Source organism: Rutilus rutilus, assembly GCF_951802725.1.
Source record: "Rutilus rutilus genome assembly, chromosome: 12".
NCBI classification, from domain to species: domain Eukaryota; kingdom Metazoa; phylum Chordata; class Actinopteri; order Cypriniformes; family Leuciscidae; genus Rutilus; species Rutilus rutilus.
Window position 1 is genome coordinate 33060548 of NC_140217.1, and position 17251 is coordinate 33077798.

At 40.5% G+C, this 17251-nt stretch overlaps 2 protein-coding genes across 2 annotated transcripts; one reads left to right on the top strand and one right to left on the bottom strand.

The window, feature by feature from the left end:
* The first annotated feature begins 4638 nt into the window (after positions 1–4638).
* On the top strand, positions 4639–7584 carry gpr27 (G protein-coupled receptor 27). Its single transcript, XM_084425264.1, has one exon. The coding sequence runs from the start codon at positions 5165–5167 to the stop codon at positions 6278–6280; it is 1116 nt and encodes a 371-aa protein (XP_084281390.1). The 5' UTR covers positions 4639–5164; the 3' UTR covers positions 6281–7584.
* A 4416-nt stretch (positions 7585–12000) lies between these two features.
* prok2 (prokineticin 2) lies at positions 12001–16809 on the bottom strand (the record flags this gene model as incomplete). The annotated part of the gene is made up of 3 exons (XM_084424960.1): positions 16706–16809; positions 12199–12324; positions 12001–12126 (listed from the first exon to the last, which is right to left on the bottom strand). The coding sequence occupies exons 1-3, from the start codon at positions 16775–16777 to the stop codon at positions 12001–12003; spliced, it is 324 nt and encodes a 107-aa protein (XP_084281086.1). The 5' UTR covers positions 16778–16809.
* Positions 16810–17251: the final 442 nt, after the last annotated feature.

Sequence of the window (17251 nt, forward strand, 5' to 3'; positions counted from 1 at the left end):
AGATCTTGGATGAAAAGTAGGTCACTAAACTTAAATAAAATCGCGATATAGACTAGTGTCTGTGAATATTAAACCGCATAAAGACTATTTAAATAGGAATCATGCATGTTCTGCGTGTAATTTATTTACCACACACACACACACACACACACACACACACTGAGGCACGCATTACGCTCGCGATGTTTTCAGTCTATATATGAGGACATGAATGCATGAACTTCATCTACACAGAGTCACTTCAGCAGCATTTTAGCTTGATTTAAGAAAAACGATGGTCATATCATAAAAACACAGAGACAGACTTAAAGGTCGTACGGTAACCCGTCAAAAGAAAAGGCTGGTTTAACCTTTGAAGAAAGTTTTGCTTAAATCATTACATTTTAAATCATTGGTTATTACAATTTAATTAAACCATTAAAATGCAATCAAGAAAACAAAACAAAAAAGAAAACAGAATTTGTAAAAAAAAAAAAAAATAAAAAAAAAAAAAAACATTTCATAGTGCCCTAAAAATTAAAACAATTATAAATTATTGTTAAATTGTATAAGTTTCATGATTTCAATTAATTAGATATGCTATTTGATTACTAAAATTTTATTTAACCATTAAAATGGAAGTCCAAAAAAATGAACATCACGTACCAATCTCAATCCTTGGGCTGACATGTGAGAAATGTACTTAATGGAAAGATGCACACACTCTCAACACTTGGTTTTGTTATAGTTTTATATAGTTATATGGTTTTATAGTTATGGTTTTTTTTTTTTTTTTTTTTTGCCAAATTGGTTTGGAACAGTTGTTGAATAAACAATTGAACTGACAAATTATGCCTGCCTATATGTTTGACTGACAGTTTTATTGATCACTGAGATAGCATTGACTTGGAATATAAAATCAATATAAAAATTAATTTAAAAAAAATAGCTTAGATGTAGTAAACTACTTTTGCCATATTGCTGCTTGCTACATTTCCCAGGGTGGTAGCTTCAGTGTAGTGAAGCTACATTTAATGTAGAGTAACTGCTAGCTTAGCTCACTATAGTTTCCAAGGAGCTTGCCCAACACTGTTAACTGGACTGTTTGAGTGTCATTGTTTGTCACTGGGCCCTGTACCATGATGGTGAACAAACTCAGGGTTAGGATTAGTTCCGAGTTGACAAAACCAAACCAATCCAGTCAAGCTTTGTTGGTAGGCTACCATGATGCTGATCATCAACTTTTTCTATCAGGTCAGGCTTTGAAGCTGAGGAGTTTATAGGTGTGACATCATTAGGGAACAGCCAATCACATGCTGAGGAACAGTGAAAATGAGATTCACTTCACTCTTCTGCAGAATATTACGAGATTGAAAAATATAAAGAATTTAAACAAATTTACTCAGCAAGAAGATAAGAGCTATGAAAGAGGACAACTACAAGAAAATATCTTTACTCTTTACTAGTGTAAGTAATAGTTTATAAAGTTGGTATATACATTTAAGCTCACATGTAGTCATTTTTATAGCTTTATCTATTGATTCTAAAGCTTATTTAGGCTATTTTAACTTTATATATTCATTTAAACTACGTGCTTAATAATAATTGATAAACTAAAATTGTACATGTATAATGGATTAAGGGTATAATAATTAAATAATATCTAAATCATACAAAATTATTTTTTATAAATAAGCATTGCTAAAAGCCAGAAGAATTTGTCTTTAAAATCATTTGCTATGTAGTGACCTTTAATCTGGAGTGGAAACAGGGGGAGTGACTTTACTGCGTCAGAGATGTGTCACTTTGCTCATAGCGGATTGGTCCAGTTTCAGTTTGAGATCTCTTACCTGGAACATAACCTGCCCCGCAGCAGGATAGCCGTGGAGAGCTTTCATGGTGCCTAAACCCCAGGGTTTGGTGTAAACTAAACTGAAACATAACTGGCTAGCCACATAAACCGGCTTCAAGGTACAGGCCCCAAATGTGCTGCTGGCGACTAACAACAAACTCTTGCTTGTATACACGCTTGTATACTGTATGTTCTTTTTTTGTCTTTCTTGTCGTCCGTTCATCATCTTCACTTTAAGCATTATTTTGCTTTGTTTCAGCTATGATAAAGAGACATCCACTCATGTGTTGCGTGTTTGTGTGTTTTGGGGGCGGAGCAATGAAGGGAAGGGTGTGTTTGATTGAGTTGATATTAGATATCAACAGTGTTTCTCAGAAATCACTTACTGCACCTTTAATTTCTTTATTCCTCTGATCTAGTCTAACTAGGCAGATATTATTGAAACTATCTGTTGATCTCAACTTTTCAGAGATTGTTAACCAGTTAAGAAGCTGTTTCTGTTTGAGATCAGTTTGAACTAAGGAAAAACACAATGCGGAAAAGGGACCCCGTTGTAACATCCTACAAGATAAAAAAAAAAAGAAAGAAAAAAGGGTGACATCTAGTTGAGAAGACTAGGAATAATATTCATGTTATTCAGATATTGGTTGTGTCTGAAATCACCCCTATAACCTCATATCAATATCAATTTTATTTCTAGAACACAGTTCCAGTGGGATTGAATGTGAGTTTGAATAAGTGCACTCATTAACGTCCACAATGGTTTCGGACACCCAAATGGCTGTTCCCTCAAATATTGCCCTATTTAAAGTCTATATATGAAAAGTTTTTTGGGCTTTTAGTATGAATATGTTAGCCTTAATATTATCTATAAGCTAGTGTGCTCCAAACCAATGACAAAATTCGCATTTAGAAGACCAAACCCAACGTTGAAAATGAAAATCAGGTTGATGTCAATCTCCAACGTCGGACAGACTTTGTATTGTGGTTGAAAATGAAAATCGGGTTGATGTCAGAAACCAACATCAGTCGGGTTCTGACGTCAACCCCCCGACTTTCATTCCCAACCAAAATCCAACGTCTGTCCAACGTTGGATGTTGACATCAATCCGACTTTCATTTCCAACCAAAATGCAACCACTGACTGACGTTACTACTTTCTACTCAAGGACCTTGACAGAAATGTAGTGGAGTAAAAAGTACGATATTTGTCTTTCAGATGTAGTGAAGTTAAAGTAAAATGTTTCCAGAAAAAATAATACTCAAGTAAAGTACAGATACTCAAAAAGTGTACTTAAAGTACAGTACTCAAGTAAATGTACTTTGTTACTGTCCACCTCTGCAGAGAGGTACAATGAAACAAATCAAATATTTGAGAGAACTGTTAAAATGCTGTATTTATTCATGTGTTTTAGGCCTGCAGTCTCTGAGACTCTGATCATTGGCAATGTACCTTTAACAGTATGATGGAGGACACTTTAATCATTTCATAATGTTAAAGTATTAAGACTAGAAAATGTCATTAAGCATAAAATTTAATATTAACTTGCTTTTGAAAATGGACAGAACATAAGTGTGTGGTTCAACTTGAATGCATGAACTGGACATTTTACATGTCTGACAACAGAAAGTGTCAAAACAATTTCCATATTCATTTTAAACAATATGTATATTGTTTTATACATGTATTTATTGTGTAATGTTGTGCTTGTCCTGTCTTTCTTTACGATAAATGTATTTTTTTTATCTAATGCAATGGCTTTTAAAGTGTGATTTAAGTGTAAAAAATGTTTTGGGGTCACTTTCTTTACAATGAATGTCACTTGGTTTAATATTTTGTTTTAACAGGATTGCTATTAGATATATTTTATGTATCTATCGAAATAGTTGAAATTGTGCTTAGTTGCATGACAATATCTAAACACTAGATGACGCTATTCATCACAAAACTGACTGGTGCTGCTTCTCTCCTGGAAATTAAAGTACTATCGATTCAGGCACACACATTGCCCTGGACATTTGTTTGATATATTCCATCGCTTGTGACTTCAAATGGTTTCTTTCTATTACTGTTCTCAGGTTTAGTGACTTTATCAAGTCAGCAGCGCGCTGATTGACAGGTATCAGTCATAATAACACTTCAGCACCACGGACAGCGATCCGTCCACCTTAAACGACACAGCATGAACTGCCACCACGAACTATGTGTTAAGACTGATGTAAATAGGCCTACTCTACTAGGCGTACATCCACTAAATTTTACCTTGGGACCCGTTTCTTAAAAGTAATTGCAAAAATGGCTTAAGTAGCTATAAAGTTCTTCTGAGGAAAGTTCTAGTTTGTTAGCAGAACCACTTGGTTTAAGATTGTGGTTTTAAACCACAGCCCTTCTCAGATGGCGATGAATTTGAATCACTATATATTTAAATAACTGGCCGTTTCATGAGATCCAGCTGATGTGGTCTCTGCTGTACTGGTTTGAATCAACTATTTTTCCTAACTTTTTTATGCACATGAATCTGTAGCAAACAATTTTTTTAGCATGTTGCAAAAAAAAAAAAAATTATTTTATTTTTAGTAGGCCTAGCCTACTGCAACAGATATGCATATAACAAAGACTTTTATGTTACATAGAAAGTAGCCTAGGCTTTATATAAAGATGTATTCATCTATTTAACTGTTGTCGAAGTCATCGAGCTAACAGCTGATTGGCCCGCGTTAGCGAACGTCCCAAGATGACGTGCAGCTTCAGTGTAGACAGCCTCGAGCCGTTGCGGCGCGACGCGTCGCGAGGCGTCATCGGCTGCTTCCAGTGTAGACTGTGTCAGAATCGCACCGCTCTCCAGACGGACCCACCGTTGCTGTCATCGGAGGTTCCCGTTATACTCCCCCCTTCATCACCCCCAAAACAAGAACGCACTAGACAAGACGACTACATGCTCCGCCGCGATCTCCACAATAGACTGAATGCGTACGTATATAGGCTGTTGTTTATTCAAAAATAATATTTCGATGAAGCGTCTTGGGTTGTTTTCGGCCTACACGAGCGCGATTTTCAGATCTTCGGATCAATGGAGAGTGAGACGGATACGTGTTTATTAGGGTGTCTTTTCTTCAACAAATAATGGATTACCCAGCATCTGGTTTGAAGAATGAAGAATCGTGCGTCGCTGACATGAACAAAACGATGTCTCGGATCTCCAAACGGCTAGAGGTATGGGCATATAAAAGACTCAACTGATTGTTAACGGCTGATATTTTGTATATCAAACTGGGGGACCAGGACTGCTTAATGTCGGATTACAAAGCCCAGGCTGGGTTGTGCTTGCACAGATGGCGAACACAAGTGATCCAGGGGGAAGCATCCCCTCGCTCCAGAATTATGCCATCACTGCGTCTGCGGTCAAACTGGCGTCTTTGGGGCTCATCACCTGCATCAGCCTGCTCGGGAACACCGTGCTCTCCGTGCTGGTGCTGAAAGACAGCTCGCTCCACAAGGCTCCATATTACTTCCTCCTCGACCTGTGCGTCGCAGACATCATCCGCTCGGCTGTGTGCTTCCCGTTCGTGATGATCTCCATCAACAGCGGCTCCCTATGGAGCTACAGCATCCTCAGCTGCAAGATCATTGCGTTCATGGCCGTCTTGTTCTGCTTCCACATCGCGTTTCTTCTGTTCTGCGTCAGCGTTACGCGCTACATGGCCATCGCGCACCACAGGTTCTACTCCAAACGCATGACGCTATGGACATGCGTCGCGGTGATATGTATGGTGTGGACGCTTTCAGTCGCCATGGCATTTCCACCTGTCTTCGATGTCGGGACCTACAAATTTATTCGCGAGGAAGAGCAGTGCGTATTCGAGCACAGATACGTGAAAGCCAACGACACGCTGGGCTTCATGCTCATGCTGGCTGTGATTGTGGCCACGACGCACGTCGTGTATGTCAAAATGCTGTGTTTTGTTTACGACCACCGTAAAATGAAACCCGCGCAGCTGGTTCCGGCTATCAGCCAGAACTGGACCTTTCACGGACCTGGCGCGACGGGCCAGGCCGCTGCCAACTGGATCGCGGGGTTTGGACGCGGTCCGACGCCGCCGACGTTGGTGGGCATCAGACAAGCGTCACACAACGCCAACCGGAGGCTGCTCGTGCTGGACGAGTTCAAGATGGAGAAACGGATAGGAAAGATGTATTACATGATAACGCTGGCGTTTCTGCTGTTCTGGGCGCCCTACATTGTCTCGTGCTACATCCGGGTGTTTGTGAAGGGAAACGCGCTTCCTCAGGTGTTCCTGACCGCGGCCGTGTGGTTGACGTTCGCCCAAGCAGGGGCGAATCCCATCATATGTTTCATATTCAATAAGGAGTTGAGGATGAGATTCAGAGCCTGTTTGCCGTGTTGCCTGACTACACAAACACCCATGGAGCCCTACTGTGTGATTTGAAGTGTTCTACTCACTTGTTTTCACCGGCTCTGCCTGCTCGTCAACATTCAGTGGCCCCAAAAAGTAGTGAGACCGAGGAGTGTTTAAACGTCATATTTTGATTATAATATTCCCATATTTGTCTTCTTCAAATTAAAGCAGTTTATTATTCTAATACTTCTCCCTAAACAGTATTCATGTCAAGTACAAACTTTACTTGACTATACAAGTAGGTAACTGCTTTAACAAGCCACCCTTCTACTGGGAATGGGTGTGTAACATTAATATAAATAATGTAGTAAGTTTTAACTTTTGTGCATTAATTTCTTGTGGTAATCAGATATATTTGTTTAAAATCATGATTTTGCCACCCCCATCACTAACTGCCAAATCCAAAGGGGGGAAACAAAGGGGGAATATTTATACTATATTTCATTATATCATATATTTTCAAAAACATAATTGTCATACAGAAAAACAATGAAATATAAAATATAATCAAATTCCAAATATGAATATATACAAATACATAAAATATAAACATAAATTACTTTTGCCTCATCATAAATCATTCATATTTTTGAATAGGTCTTACAGCTTCCAGAATCATCATGTATAGTGAGCTCATTTCTGATTGGTTAAACTCACTCTGCGTTAAAACACTCTCCAGTCTCCCCTATTTTGTTGCATTAATGTGCTTTTCTTTTTATTAAATGAATGCCACTTGATATTTTGTTATCTAATGCGATGGCATAATACATATCCTGATACTTTTTTTGGGGGGGCCACTGTAGCATGTGATCTTTTCTTTCAGTAAGAGGTGAAAAAGACCAACGTTGCATATCAGAAGATCCATATCCACATTTATGCAATCCACATATCGATGTAAATAATGTAAAAAGATGATTTATTTATATTCTGGAACTCTTTATAACTGATATGTAATATATTTGCTATGACTTTTTGTGTGAACAAAAGGGCCAGTGGTTTTTTACAATCACATGGACTAAATGTGAATAAATCAAGTCCCTCTCACAGTCACTTTAAATACCGGAAAATAGTTTTCAGTGGACACATGCAAATTTGGCTGATGGGTCAGTGTTGAGGAGACCATGGTTTGTATTTTAATTAAAATAAATGATTATAAATGTACTGTGTCGGTGTGCTAAAGCAATACATGATTCAAATTTGAGGACAAATGCAAGCAAAAGGCCAACAAGGCATTAAGAGGGGATTTTGTTGGCATGTCAGACTAAACTGACATACTGCAAAACATGTGCTTTTTGTACATATTGTGCTAAGCCTCCATCTCATTAGATGTTGTGAGGAAAAAAACCCAAGCCGTAATGTGATGTTTCAGACACACTCATCCAGGGAGAATTTTTTTGGCTGCGTTTCCATCCCCCCACCCTTCCTACAGACAGTTATATAATACAGAGGCCTTTTTTCCCAAACCTCCCCTCCTTGTGTCATCTGGTGCGTTGCACAGACAGAATGAATGAAATTAATGTGAAATAAGATTATTTGTCTTCAATAAATGTAAACAGTGCATCCCAGAGAGCTGCTTTATACATGAAAGCGGGAAATACCTGAAGAGGGAAAACAAATCTGTTTAAAAAAGGGATCAGAAAGAGACAAGGCCATAAACACCACAGACATGGTGACATGTTGCCCTTAATATTTAGGTTAGCAGTCAACTATTGTTTTTTCTTAAATTATTGCATTACATCCCGCCCAATCCTGAGTATGTAGTTATGTACATGCCTTAGTAATTCTAACCACTGTAAAAAAAAAAAAAAATTGCTGCCGTAATTTTTTTAAGTACAATCAAATTGGATGTTTAAGTCATTTCAACTTAAATTGCATTAAACTGACTTAAAAATATGATGAATCTTGTATAACTTATAAAAAAAGTTGAAAATTGTTTTGATGAGAAAGCAATGTAAAAACATTTGTTGTCATTTCTTATTGATCATATCATTTTTTTTTATTTTTGCAGTGAGGGAAAAACATCAATTTAACAGGATCATTTAAAAGAAATCACTGTTGTTCCAAACCTGTATGACTTTCTTCTTTGATAAAAATATCTCACCAATTGTAATATTCAATCAATCAAAATATCTTCTTTTGTGTTCCACAGAAGGATAAAAGTCATACAGGTTTGGAATGACATGAAGGTGAGTCATTTTTTGGTGCACTATCCCTTTAAATTTTCCCTCTTAGAGCCTTTCTTTGAAAATGTCACTGAGAAAGAAACACAAACTGCTCATTTCACGAAGAGAAACTGCATTATTGACTCATGTTGTGATCATTCTACATAGCAATAATGAAAAGCTCCATCAGCTAATTGGAGTGTTTTATTTAAACGGCCTTTGCCATCTATGGAAGACCCAGAGGAGAGAAAGAAATAGGCCACAATCTGCTGAGCTGTTAACACAACCATATTATATATGAACAAACTGTTTTTAGAGCAGTTTCTGTCTTGCCATGCTGATCAGAATGGTGGCTGCAGCCCCAAGGGAAAACATATAGACCAAGGCATTTGCTTGAATAAAAAAGCATTTCTATTTGCCTTGCATTCCCCTCTTGTGTAAGATGCACCACACATATTGCCTTCTTTTTGGACTCCTTCCATCTAGTGCATTAAAACAGCGGTTATAGTCTGATGGAAAGACATATTTACTTGAAAAGCAGGCCATGAATATTTTATCCATGCAACAGCGCAGTGTATCTTCTCTCCAATTTATGGATGCGACGCACACTTTATTTTGTTCAAGCAAATGGACCTTAGTGGACTTAAAGGGTTCTTCAAAAGGGAAAGCCTATTTAAAACTTACAGAACAGTTTTTTTTTTAATATTTGTTCTTTAAGTGTGTCTGTTATTTAACAAAGACACAATAGCTTTACACAGCGTTCCAGCTCCGGCACTCAAGTGTTCTTCAGTGCTGCAATGGAGAGTAAATAAAGTGACAGTGGCCCCATTCCCAGGACAGTTCCTTCACAATGACACACTGAAGTGAGGAATACTACAGTAAGCATTTTAAGAATAGTACTGCCCGAGCTTTGACACATCCTCTATAAGCCCAAACACTAATCTACTCAAAATGCCACAGAGTATTTGGATACTTAAACCAGTTGAATAGTTATTTGAAATAGAGTTATTTGTGATAGCAGGAATTAAATAGATATTCATTGTTATTTGATTTGCATTACATTTACTATGAAATAGCAAGATAAATGCACCAAAAAAAAAGATTACAAAACAGTGCCATGATAGTAGCACATTTTCTTTCAAACATGCATATTTTGCACATGTTCCATACTAATACCACTATTATTTGAAGTACCTTGGAGTGTCATGTAAATACTATGGCAAATAAATACAGTAATCATTTAGTACCATGGTATTTATCAAAGTACAATTATAATCTGATACTACACTCTAGTGCCCCTATTATGCTATTTTAAAGGTTTCTAATTTTGTTTTGGAGGTCTCCTACAATAGGTTTACATGCATCCAAAGTAAAAAAATACTTGAATGTTCTCATAATATACGTTGCACATCATCTAATTTCTCAAAGAGTCTGAAAACGGTTCGTTCGAAGATTCAGTTTCTCTAAACCCCTCCTTTCCAAAAGCCCACTCTGCTCTGATTGGTCAGACAGCCCAGTCTGTTGTGATTGGTCTACGAAACGAAACACCTATTACCATATTTGAATTTCAGCTCCGGTGGTTTCCTCAGTGCTTGTATACACACAGTGATACGAACAGTAACGATGGCGTTTTTTTTTTTTTTCTGTATCAATTCCAGCGCGAGAATTGCATGAAGTGCTTAGAATGAAGTGCATGCAAAGTGGATTCACAGCGTCTTCTCGACATGCTGACGACACAAACCAAACTCTTCCAGGCCTCAGCTACAACTACAGTGTTTGAGGGCTGGTCAAAGTAGACGTTGTTCGTGGGAAGCCAATGAAGACCATAGGCTGGCATTATTACGGAGGTATGTAACAGGAAGCGAGACTGGAATTACTGACGACTCATTTCGGTAGTTCAGAATCAGTTCTTTCTTTTAGGAGACAATAACTTTATTTATTGTGCAATTTGATTTTCTGACCTTTTACATTCACAAACAGCTATATTACACACCGCATGAAAGGTGATATTCGAAAAAGCTTAGGGGCACTTTAAAGGTCCCATTGCATGGATTATTTTATTATTTTAGAATGTTTCCTGGGGTGCCCTTATAATGTTAGTATGTTTTTTAGATCAAAAGTTGTTATAATTTAGAAATAAAAGGCATATTTCCTAGCCTGATTTTAGCCACTGATTTGAACGCTCTGTTTAAAGGGGCGTGTCTGCTGTGAGACTTCAGTGTAAACGCCCACTGCTGTGATTGGCTGAAATGCTCGCATATTAAAAATTTAGCATTACATGTGGAACTCTCTCGAAAACCTTTACTATTACAGCTATTATACGTTTTTACTATTACAGCTATCAGGATTAACGAATCGTGAGAAGTTTTTTAAGTATTTAGATCTATTCCCATCACATAAAAGGTTTCAGTAATGAGCATTGAGCAGATGACAGTCTGCACTCTCATTAATGATTTCACCAATGCAAACATGAGGTAAGTACAGTAAGAGCTTCGTTGTGCAGTGTAACAGCGTCATTATTTCATAACAAGTTTTGGCAAGTGTCCAGATAAACTCGCCCTGTGTGATTGACAGCTTGGGCGATTGGAAAGGGATTGTTCTTTGATCGCTTTCTGTATATATATATTAATCACAGTTTAAGTACGATTATTTTCATCCTACTAAGAGAAACGACGTGAAGTTGATCGTTTAGTCACTGGCTTGATCTACTGATGCATAAACAGTATTGAACGACTTTGAGAGAAAGATTATCTGTCTGAACTTGCACAATTACACATCAGAAATTCACATAACCCACTGGATCTTCAGAGGCTCGGATGAAGGAACTGAAAAAATACTTTTGTGTTCATTTGTACATCCAAACACTGAGCAACTGCCATGTTTCACTCGTTTGCAAGCCATGATGTCTCTCGAGGAAAAACCAATATCACGCTCGCGCAGCTCATTTTCTCATGGGCGGGACAAATTATTTTTGCGGGCAAAGAAGAGAAAGGGGAGGTGACCTTTCCCCTTATGACGACATAAGGGGAAGATTTCTAGATTCGCTAGAAAAATATTTTTCTCAAAAATACCCAGGGCTTGGCTTACACCCATCAAAACGTCTAGCCACTGGGGGACCATAGACAGGCTAGGGGAACTCATATTAAGGTTAAAAAACCTCATAAAGTGAAATTTTCATGCAATGGGACCTTGAAAAAAAAAAAAGGTTCCAAAAGTGGATTTTTGCAGCGATGACATAGTAGAACAATTTTTGGTTCCCCAAAGAACCTTTCAGCAAACAGTTCTTAGAAGAACCATTTCATTTTCTTACTGTGAAGAACATTTTAGTAATCTAAAGAACCCTTTTCCACTATAAAGAACCTTTTGTGCAGTGGAAATATATTATTTAGGTCATATTTTGACATTTTGCCAATACTGTTTGCATTTTATGACCTCATTTGCTAATTTATTTTCTATAATTTCTATTTTCTTACTTTCTATTCATTTTCCATGAAGATTAAATACATTCAATAAATAGATCTAAAACACTTTTACAACTATACACTTTATACAAACATTAGCATGCTATACAGTGATCAAGCATCTTCATCACAGGTATTGATCCTGGAAAGGAAATGGCGGGAGACATTTGGACTTGCCATCGTCTGTAGTGATGCAGGCTAAGTTGGGCAGACATGGGCATGTATGATGGAGTCTCTTCCCAAAAAATGGCACCTAAATAGAAATTAAAGATTGTAAAAAACAGGAACATAAAAAAAACATAATGAATGTGAGGAGGAAATGAACCTTGTGGCTCATTGGATGACAGTCTTCTCCCTTCTGACCCATTGGGATGCACATTCGCAGGCTCCGGATCCATAGGCTGACTGCACAACACATGGCACCTCCACACTGAGAGTCCTTCTCACATGCCTACACACACACACACACACACACACAGGTCTTAGGGATCTTTCTCATTATAAATACATCAACATGTCCACTTTTCACTCTAGTAAGCAAGCATATCAGTGATGAAATGTTCAGTCTGTCCACCTCATCCACCATACAATGTATTTGTAAAGCTATATAGTGAGCATAAGCCCATGGGTGGCATAGGATTTTCTCTCATGGATCCAGGCTACTGATTTGCCCTGACAGGCCGTGTAGGATGATGGTCTCATTGTGTTTGAAAATGCCATGCCTCCATCTCCATTAGGCCTGGGGTGTTCTGACAGCACTCTCGCATATTTTGAGAGCGCTGTAGACTTTTACTGTCCTGACAGGTGTGAAGGCAATGCATTTGAGCATCCCAACACATTCATGTCAAACAGCACGGCATCTCTGCTGACCCTAGAAATGCTCTGTGAGTTTAAACTTTACAGTGGCAAGGAACGATCGATTTTATGCATGCATGAATATTAGGGATGCACTGATATGAAAATTTTGGATAATTCTTTATATTTGAAAGCCAAAAACCGATACATTGGCCGCTAAATCTAAATCCAAATTTTTATGTAATTTTTATATAATCACATAAAGTGATTCCAATCATATTTTAAGCAATTCAAAACCATTATGGCGAACAGTTGTCTCAGCTGAAGGAAAAAAATCCATTATTTATCGGCTTTAGTATATTGGCCAAATTTTCTTATCAAACCGATAACAATGACATTAAAAATGAATCGATATGGTGGCAGATATATCGTGCATCCCTAATGAATATGTGCAGTTGTAACGTCAGCGGGTTGAAGAAGAAGGCGAAGGAAGGCGAAGGTAGGCGAAGATACAAAAATAGCAAAGGTTTTATTCCAACAAGTAAATATCCAAACATACGGAACAGTGTGCTAGTGCACAAACAATAACCGGCAAGTGAACAGAGAAACGGGGAGCTTAAATACACAGAGATAATGACAGAGACAACAGGTGACGGTGATGATGAGTGAAACACAGGTGAAGGCGGTGATGACAACGATGATGATGATGATGAACAGGTGATGGTGATGATGACGGAGGATACTGGGAAGTGTAGTGCAGACACAGAAAAGGAAGAAGGCGGTGAATGTGACATAACTCCCCCCTCCCGCTAGGCGCGACCCGCGCCATAGATGGCAAAACCTGGGAGGGGGGGTGGGCATCCTGGAGTCAGTGACCGGAGGGAGAAAAGGGACAGGACAGACAGGAGACTCCAGGATGGTATCGCCGACCGTGGCGGAGCAGTCTGAGGAGGAAACCACGGTGGTGCCGGCTGAGGAGGGGACCACGGCGGTGCAGGCTGAGCAGGAGGCCATGGCGGTGCAGGCTGAGCAGGGGGCCATGGCGGTGCAGGCTGCGCAGGGGGCCATGGCGGAGATGACCCTTCGGGTGGCCATGGCGGAGAAGACCCTTTGGGTGGCCATGGCGGAGAAGACCCTTCGGGTGGCCATGGCGGAGATGACCCTTCGGGTGGCCATGGCGGAGAAGACCCTTCGGGTGGCTATGGCGGAGAAGACCCTTCGAGTGGCCATGGCGGAGATGACCCTTCGGGTGGCCATGGCGGAGAAGGCAGTTCGGGCGGCAATGGCGGAGCAGGCAGAGTGGTCAACCACGGCGGAGCAGGCGACCAGGACGGAGACGTATTGTCCCCCCTCAAAATTTCCTTGGGGGCGGCTACGGGATTATGGGCAGGAACAGACACCAGCTCAGGAACATACACCTGTTCAGGAACAGACACCGGCTCATACACGGATACCGTGGCGGTGGCCATCTCTGCTGAGGGCTCAGGTTCAGGCGTGGCGGCGGCCATCTCTGCTGAGGGCTCAGGCGACGTGGCGGCGGCCATCTCTGCTGAGGGCTCAGGCGACGTGGCGGTGGCCATCTTTGCTGAGGGCTCAGGTTCAAGCATGTCGGCGGCCAACTCTGGTGAGGGCTGAGGTTCTGGGATGGAGACAGGCTCAGGGCTGGGCAGAACCAGCGGCGGAAAAGTCTCTGTGCTGGACGGGACCAGCGGCGAAGGAAGCTCTGGGCTGGACGGGACCAGTGGCGAAGGAAGCTCTGGGCTGGACGGGACCAGCAGCGAAGAAGGCTCTGGGCTGGACGGGACCAGCGGCGAAGGAAGCTCTGGACTGGACAGGACCAGCGGTGAAGGAAGCTCTGGGCTGGATGGGACCACCGGCTAAGGAAGCTCTGGGCTGGACGAGACCAGCGGCGAAGGATTTGAGCTGGGCAGGACCAGCGGCGAAGAGGGCTTTGAGCTGGGCAGGACCAGTGGCAAAGAGGGCTTTGAGCTGGGCCGGATCAGCGGCGAAGAGGGCTTTGAGCTGGGCAGGACCAGCGGCGAAGGAAGCTCTGGGCTGGATGGGACCAGCGGCTAAGGAAGCTCTGGGCTGGACGAGACCAGCAGCGAAGGATTTGAGCTGGGCAGGACCAGCGGCGAAGAGGGCTTTGAGCTGGGCATGACCAGTGGCAAAGAGGGCTTTGAGCTGGGCTGGATCAGCGGCGAAGAGGGCTTTGAGCTGGGCTGGATCAGCGGCGAAGAGGGCTTTGAGCTGGGCAGGACCAGCGGCGAAGAGGCCTTTGAGCTGGGCAGGACCAACGGCGAAGGAAGATTCAAGCCCGGCGGGATAAAAGAAAACAGTAGTTCTGCGGGCATGACGCAATCAGTCTCTAGCTCGGCGGACATGACGCTTACTGTCTCAGGCGCGGCGGGCATGACGCTCACAGTCATAGGCACGGCGGGCATGACGCATACTGCTTTGGGCTTGGCTGGACTGGCGTTAAGTGCAGGCTCGGCTGGACTGGCGTGAAGTGCAGGCTCGGCTGAACTGGTGTGATGAGCTGGGTTGGGTGGCGTTCCGGACCGGGGCGCAACGCTCTCCAGACACTGGATTACAGTCTCTTTCCAACAAAGTCCGGAGGTGTCTGGGAGGTTGAGGGGACGATGGAAAGTGGCCCCGATCCGGAACAGGGCGCTGAGGGTTTCATCCTCCAGGGAACTGATGAGGGCGAGCTGAAAAAACTTCCTAGAGAAGTTAAGGAGGGAGATGAAGCTGAGGCGTGACAAAGTGACAAAGACAACTGGTGACGGTGATGATGAATGAAACACAGGTGAAGGCGGTGATGACAACGATGATGATGATGATGAACAGGTGATGGTGATGATGACGGAGGATACTGGGAAGTGTAGTGCAGACACAGACGAGGAAGAAGGCGGTGAATGTGACAGCAGTGCGGTATTAAATGTATTGTTTTATTATTACATCACATTATTGAATTGTGTGTGCACTAAAAGCTGGAAACATGCCATGTTAAAAGTGAAATGCAAAGCTTTGATTTGTCTAAATGACAGTCTAACATCAGCTATTGGAGTTAACAGCCTTAAGCAAACTGATTTTGGTCAAATTTATGTTAAGAAAGGTTCTCTAGTCTAGGCAGTCAAGATGCTAACAAAAATTGTTTTGTACCTTTTATGAAATCAACTGCCATGCATTTTTTGCTTTTCTATTGATACATAATGACCAGCAAATCCTCTTTTTTCAATTAACATGGTAAAACTTTTGTAAGATTGAGGCTTGATGACAACGAATTACTTGACTTCTTTTAATAAGTTAACATAACAAAATAAAAAGAGCATTATGAATAAAATAAAATAAAAAATTCAACAGTCTGTATTGTCCCTGAACCAGATACAAATCAAAAGCAAACAAATAAATAAATAAATAAATATAAAATAATAAATAAATAATATAAACATACATAATGTATACCTTTAGATGTTTACTGTTATGTGAAACTGCTTATTCAGGACAGTGCTAAATAAAATAAAAAAAACATGCAATTTTTATGATCCCTCTTATTTTGTTAAAATTATCAGCATTTTCTTCCATATTCTGGGGTATGCAAACTTATAAACAGAACTCTTCTTTCTTTCTTTCTTTCTTTCTTTTTTTCTATCTATCTATCTATCTATAGACACACAAACATACATGAATAATAAACAGAAATCTCCATCTATCCAATGATTGTTCTACACTGCAGAAATTAAATATACTGTAATTTGTTCTACATAGTGGAATGAAAAAAAAATGGTCTACCTCAAAACTTACAAATCAACGGCACTTAAAATGTATAGATGCAGTAAATAATTGTTAAAGAAATACCTCAAATGAAAATGAATAATTCAATCAAATTTGACACTCAAACAGTGATTTCCAAACAATGTTACTATTAGGATTGAATAAACAAAATAAATAATTTAGTGTTCGTGTTCTATAGTGTTCTACAGTGTTCAATCCACTTGACCAGACTGGCCCTGCAAGTTGTAAGGGTCACTCACCCCGGTGATGACTGCAGTCGAACCCAGAGACACCAGCAACAGGCAGAGAAAGAAAGAAATGTTGGATGTCATGGTCTTCAAACGCTGGTGTCACAGGTTTCTCTCCCCTGGGAGGGGGATCCAAGCACTACAAACGCAAAAAAAAAAAAAAAAAAAGAAGGACTTCAAGGTTTTGTTTTTCTTCAGGTGCTAATGTCCAACAGATACAAATGGTTGTCAGTTTGTCACGTAAAATGTGAGTATATGCATGTATGTATACTCCAAAATGTGAAGAGGCAGCTTCTCAGTTGTTCTGATGAGGGACGGATGGTTTATAAGCACTGTCCTTCATTCAGAGTTATCAGTGAGTCACGTCTTTATACGCAAAAGAGATGGAGTATGAAAGAGAGGAACAAAGAAAAACCAAGGTAATACAGTCGAACCCCCACTGCCCACCTGCCTGACACACAGTACAACCCTCACATCCAAATTATAACATTCCCTTAAATCTGATAGACATCTTTTCCACTGTCGTGACACGGTCTGTTGAATTTAAATGCATGCACA

What these genes read in the sequence shown, in the direction of transcription:
- gpr27 (XM_084425264.1), top strand. Translation starts at nt 5,165, where the DNA reads ATGGCGAACACAAGTGATCCAGGGGGAAGCATCCCCTCGCTCCAGAAT.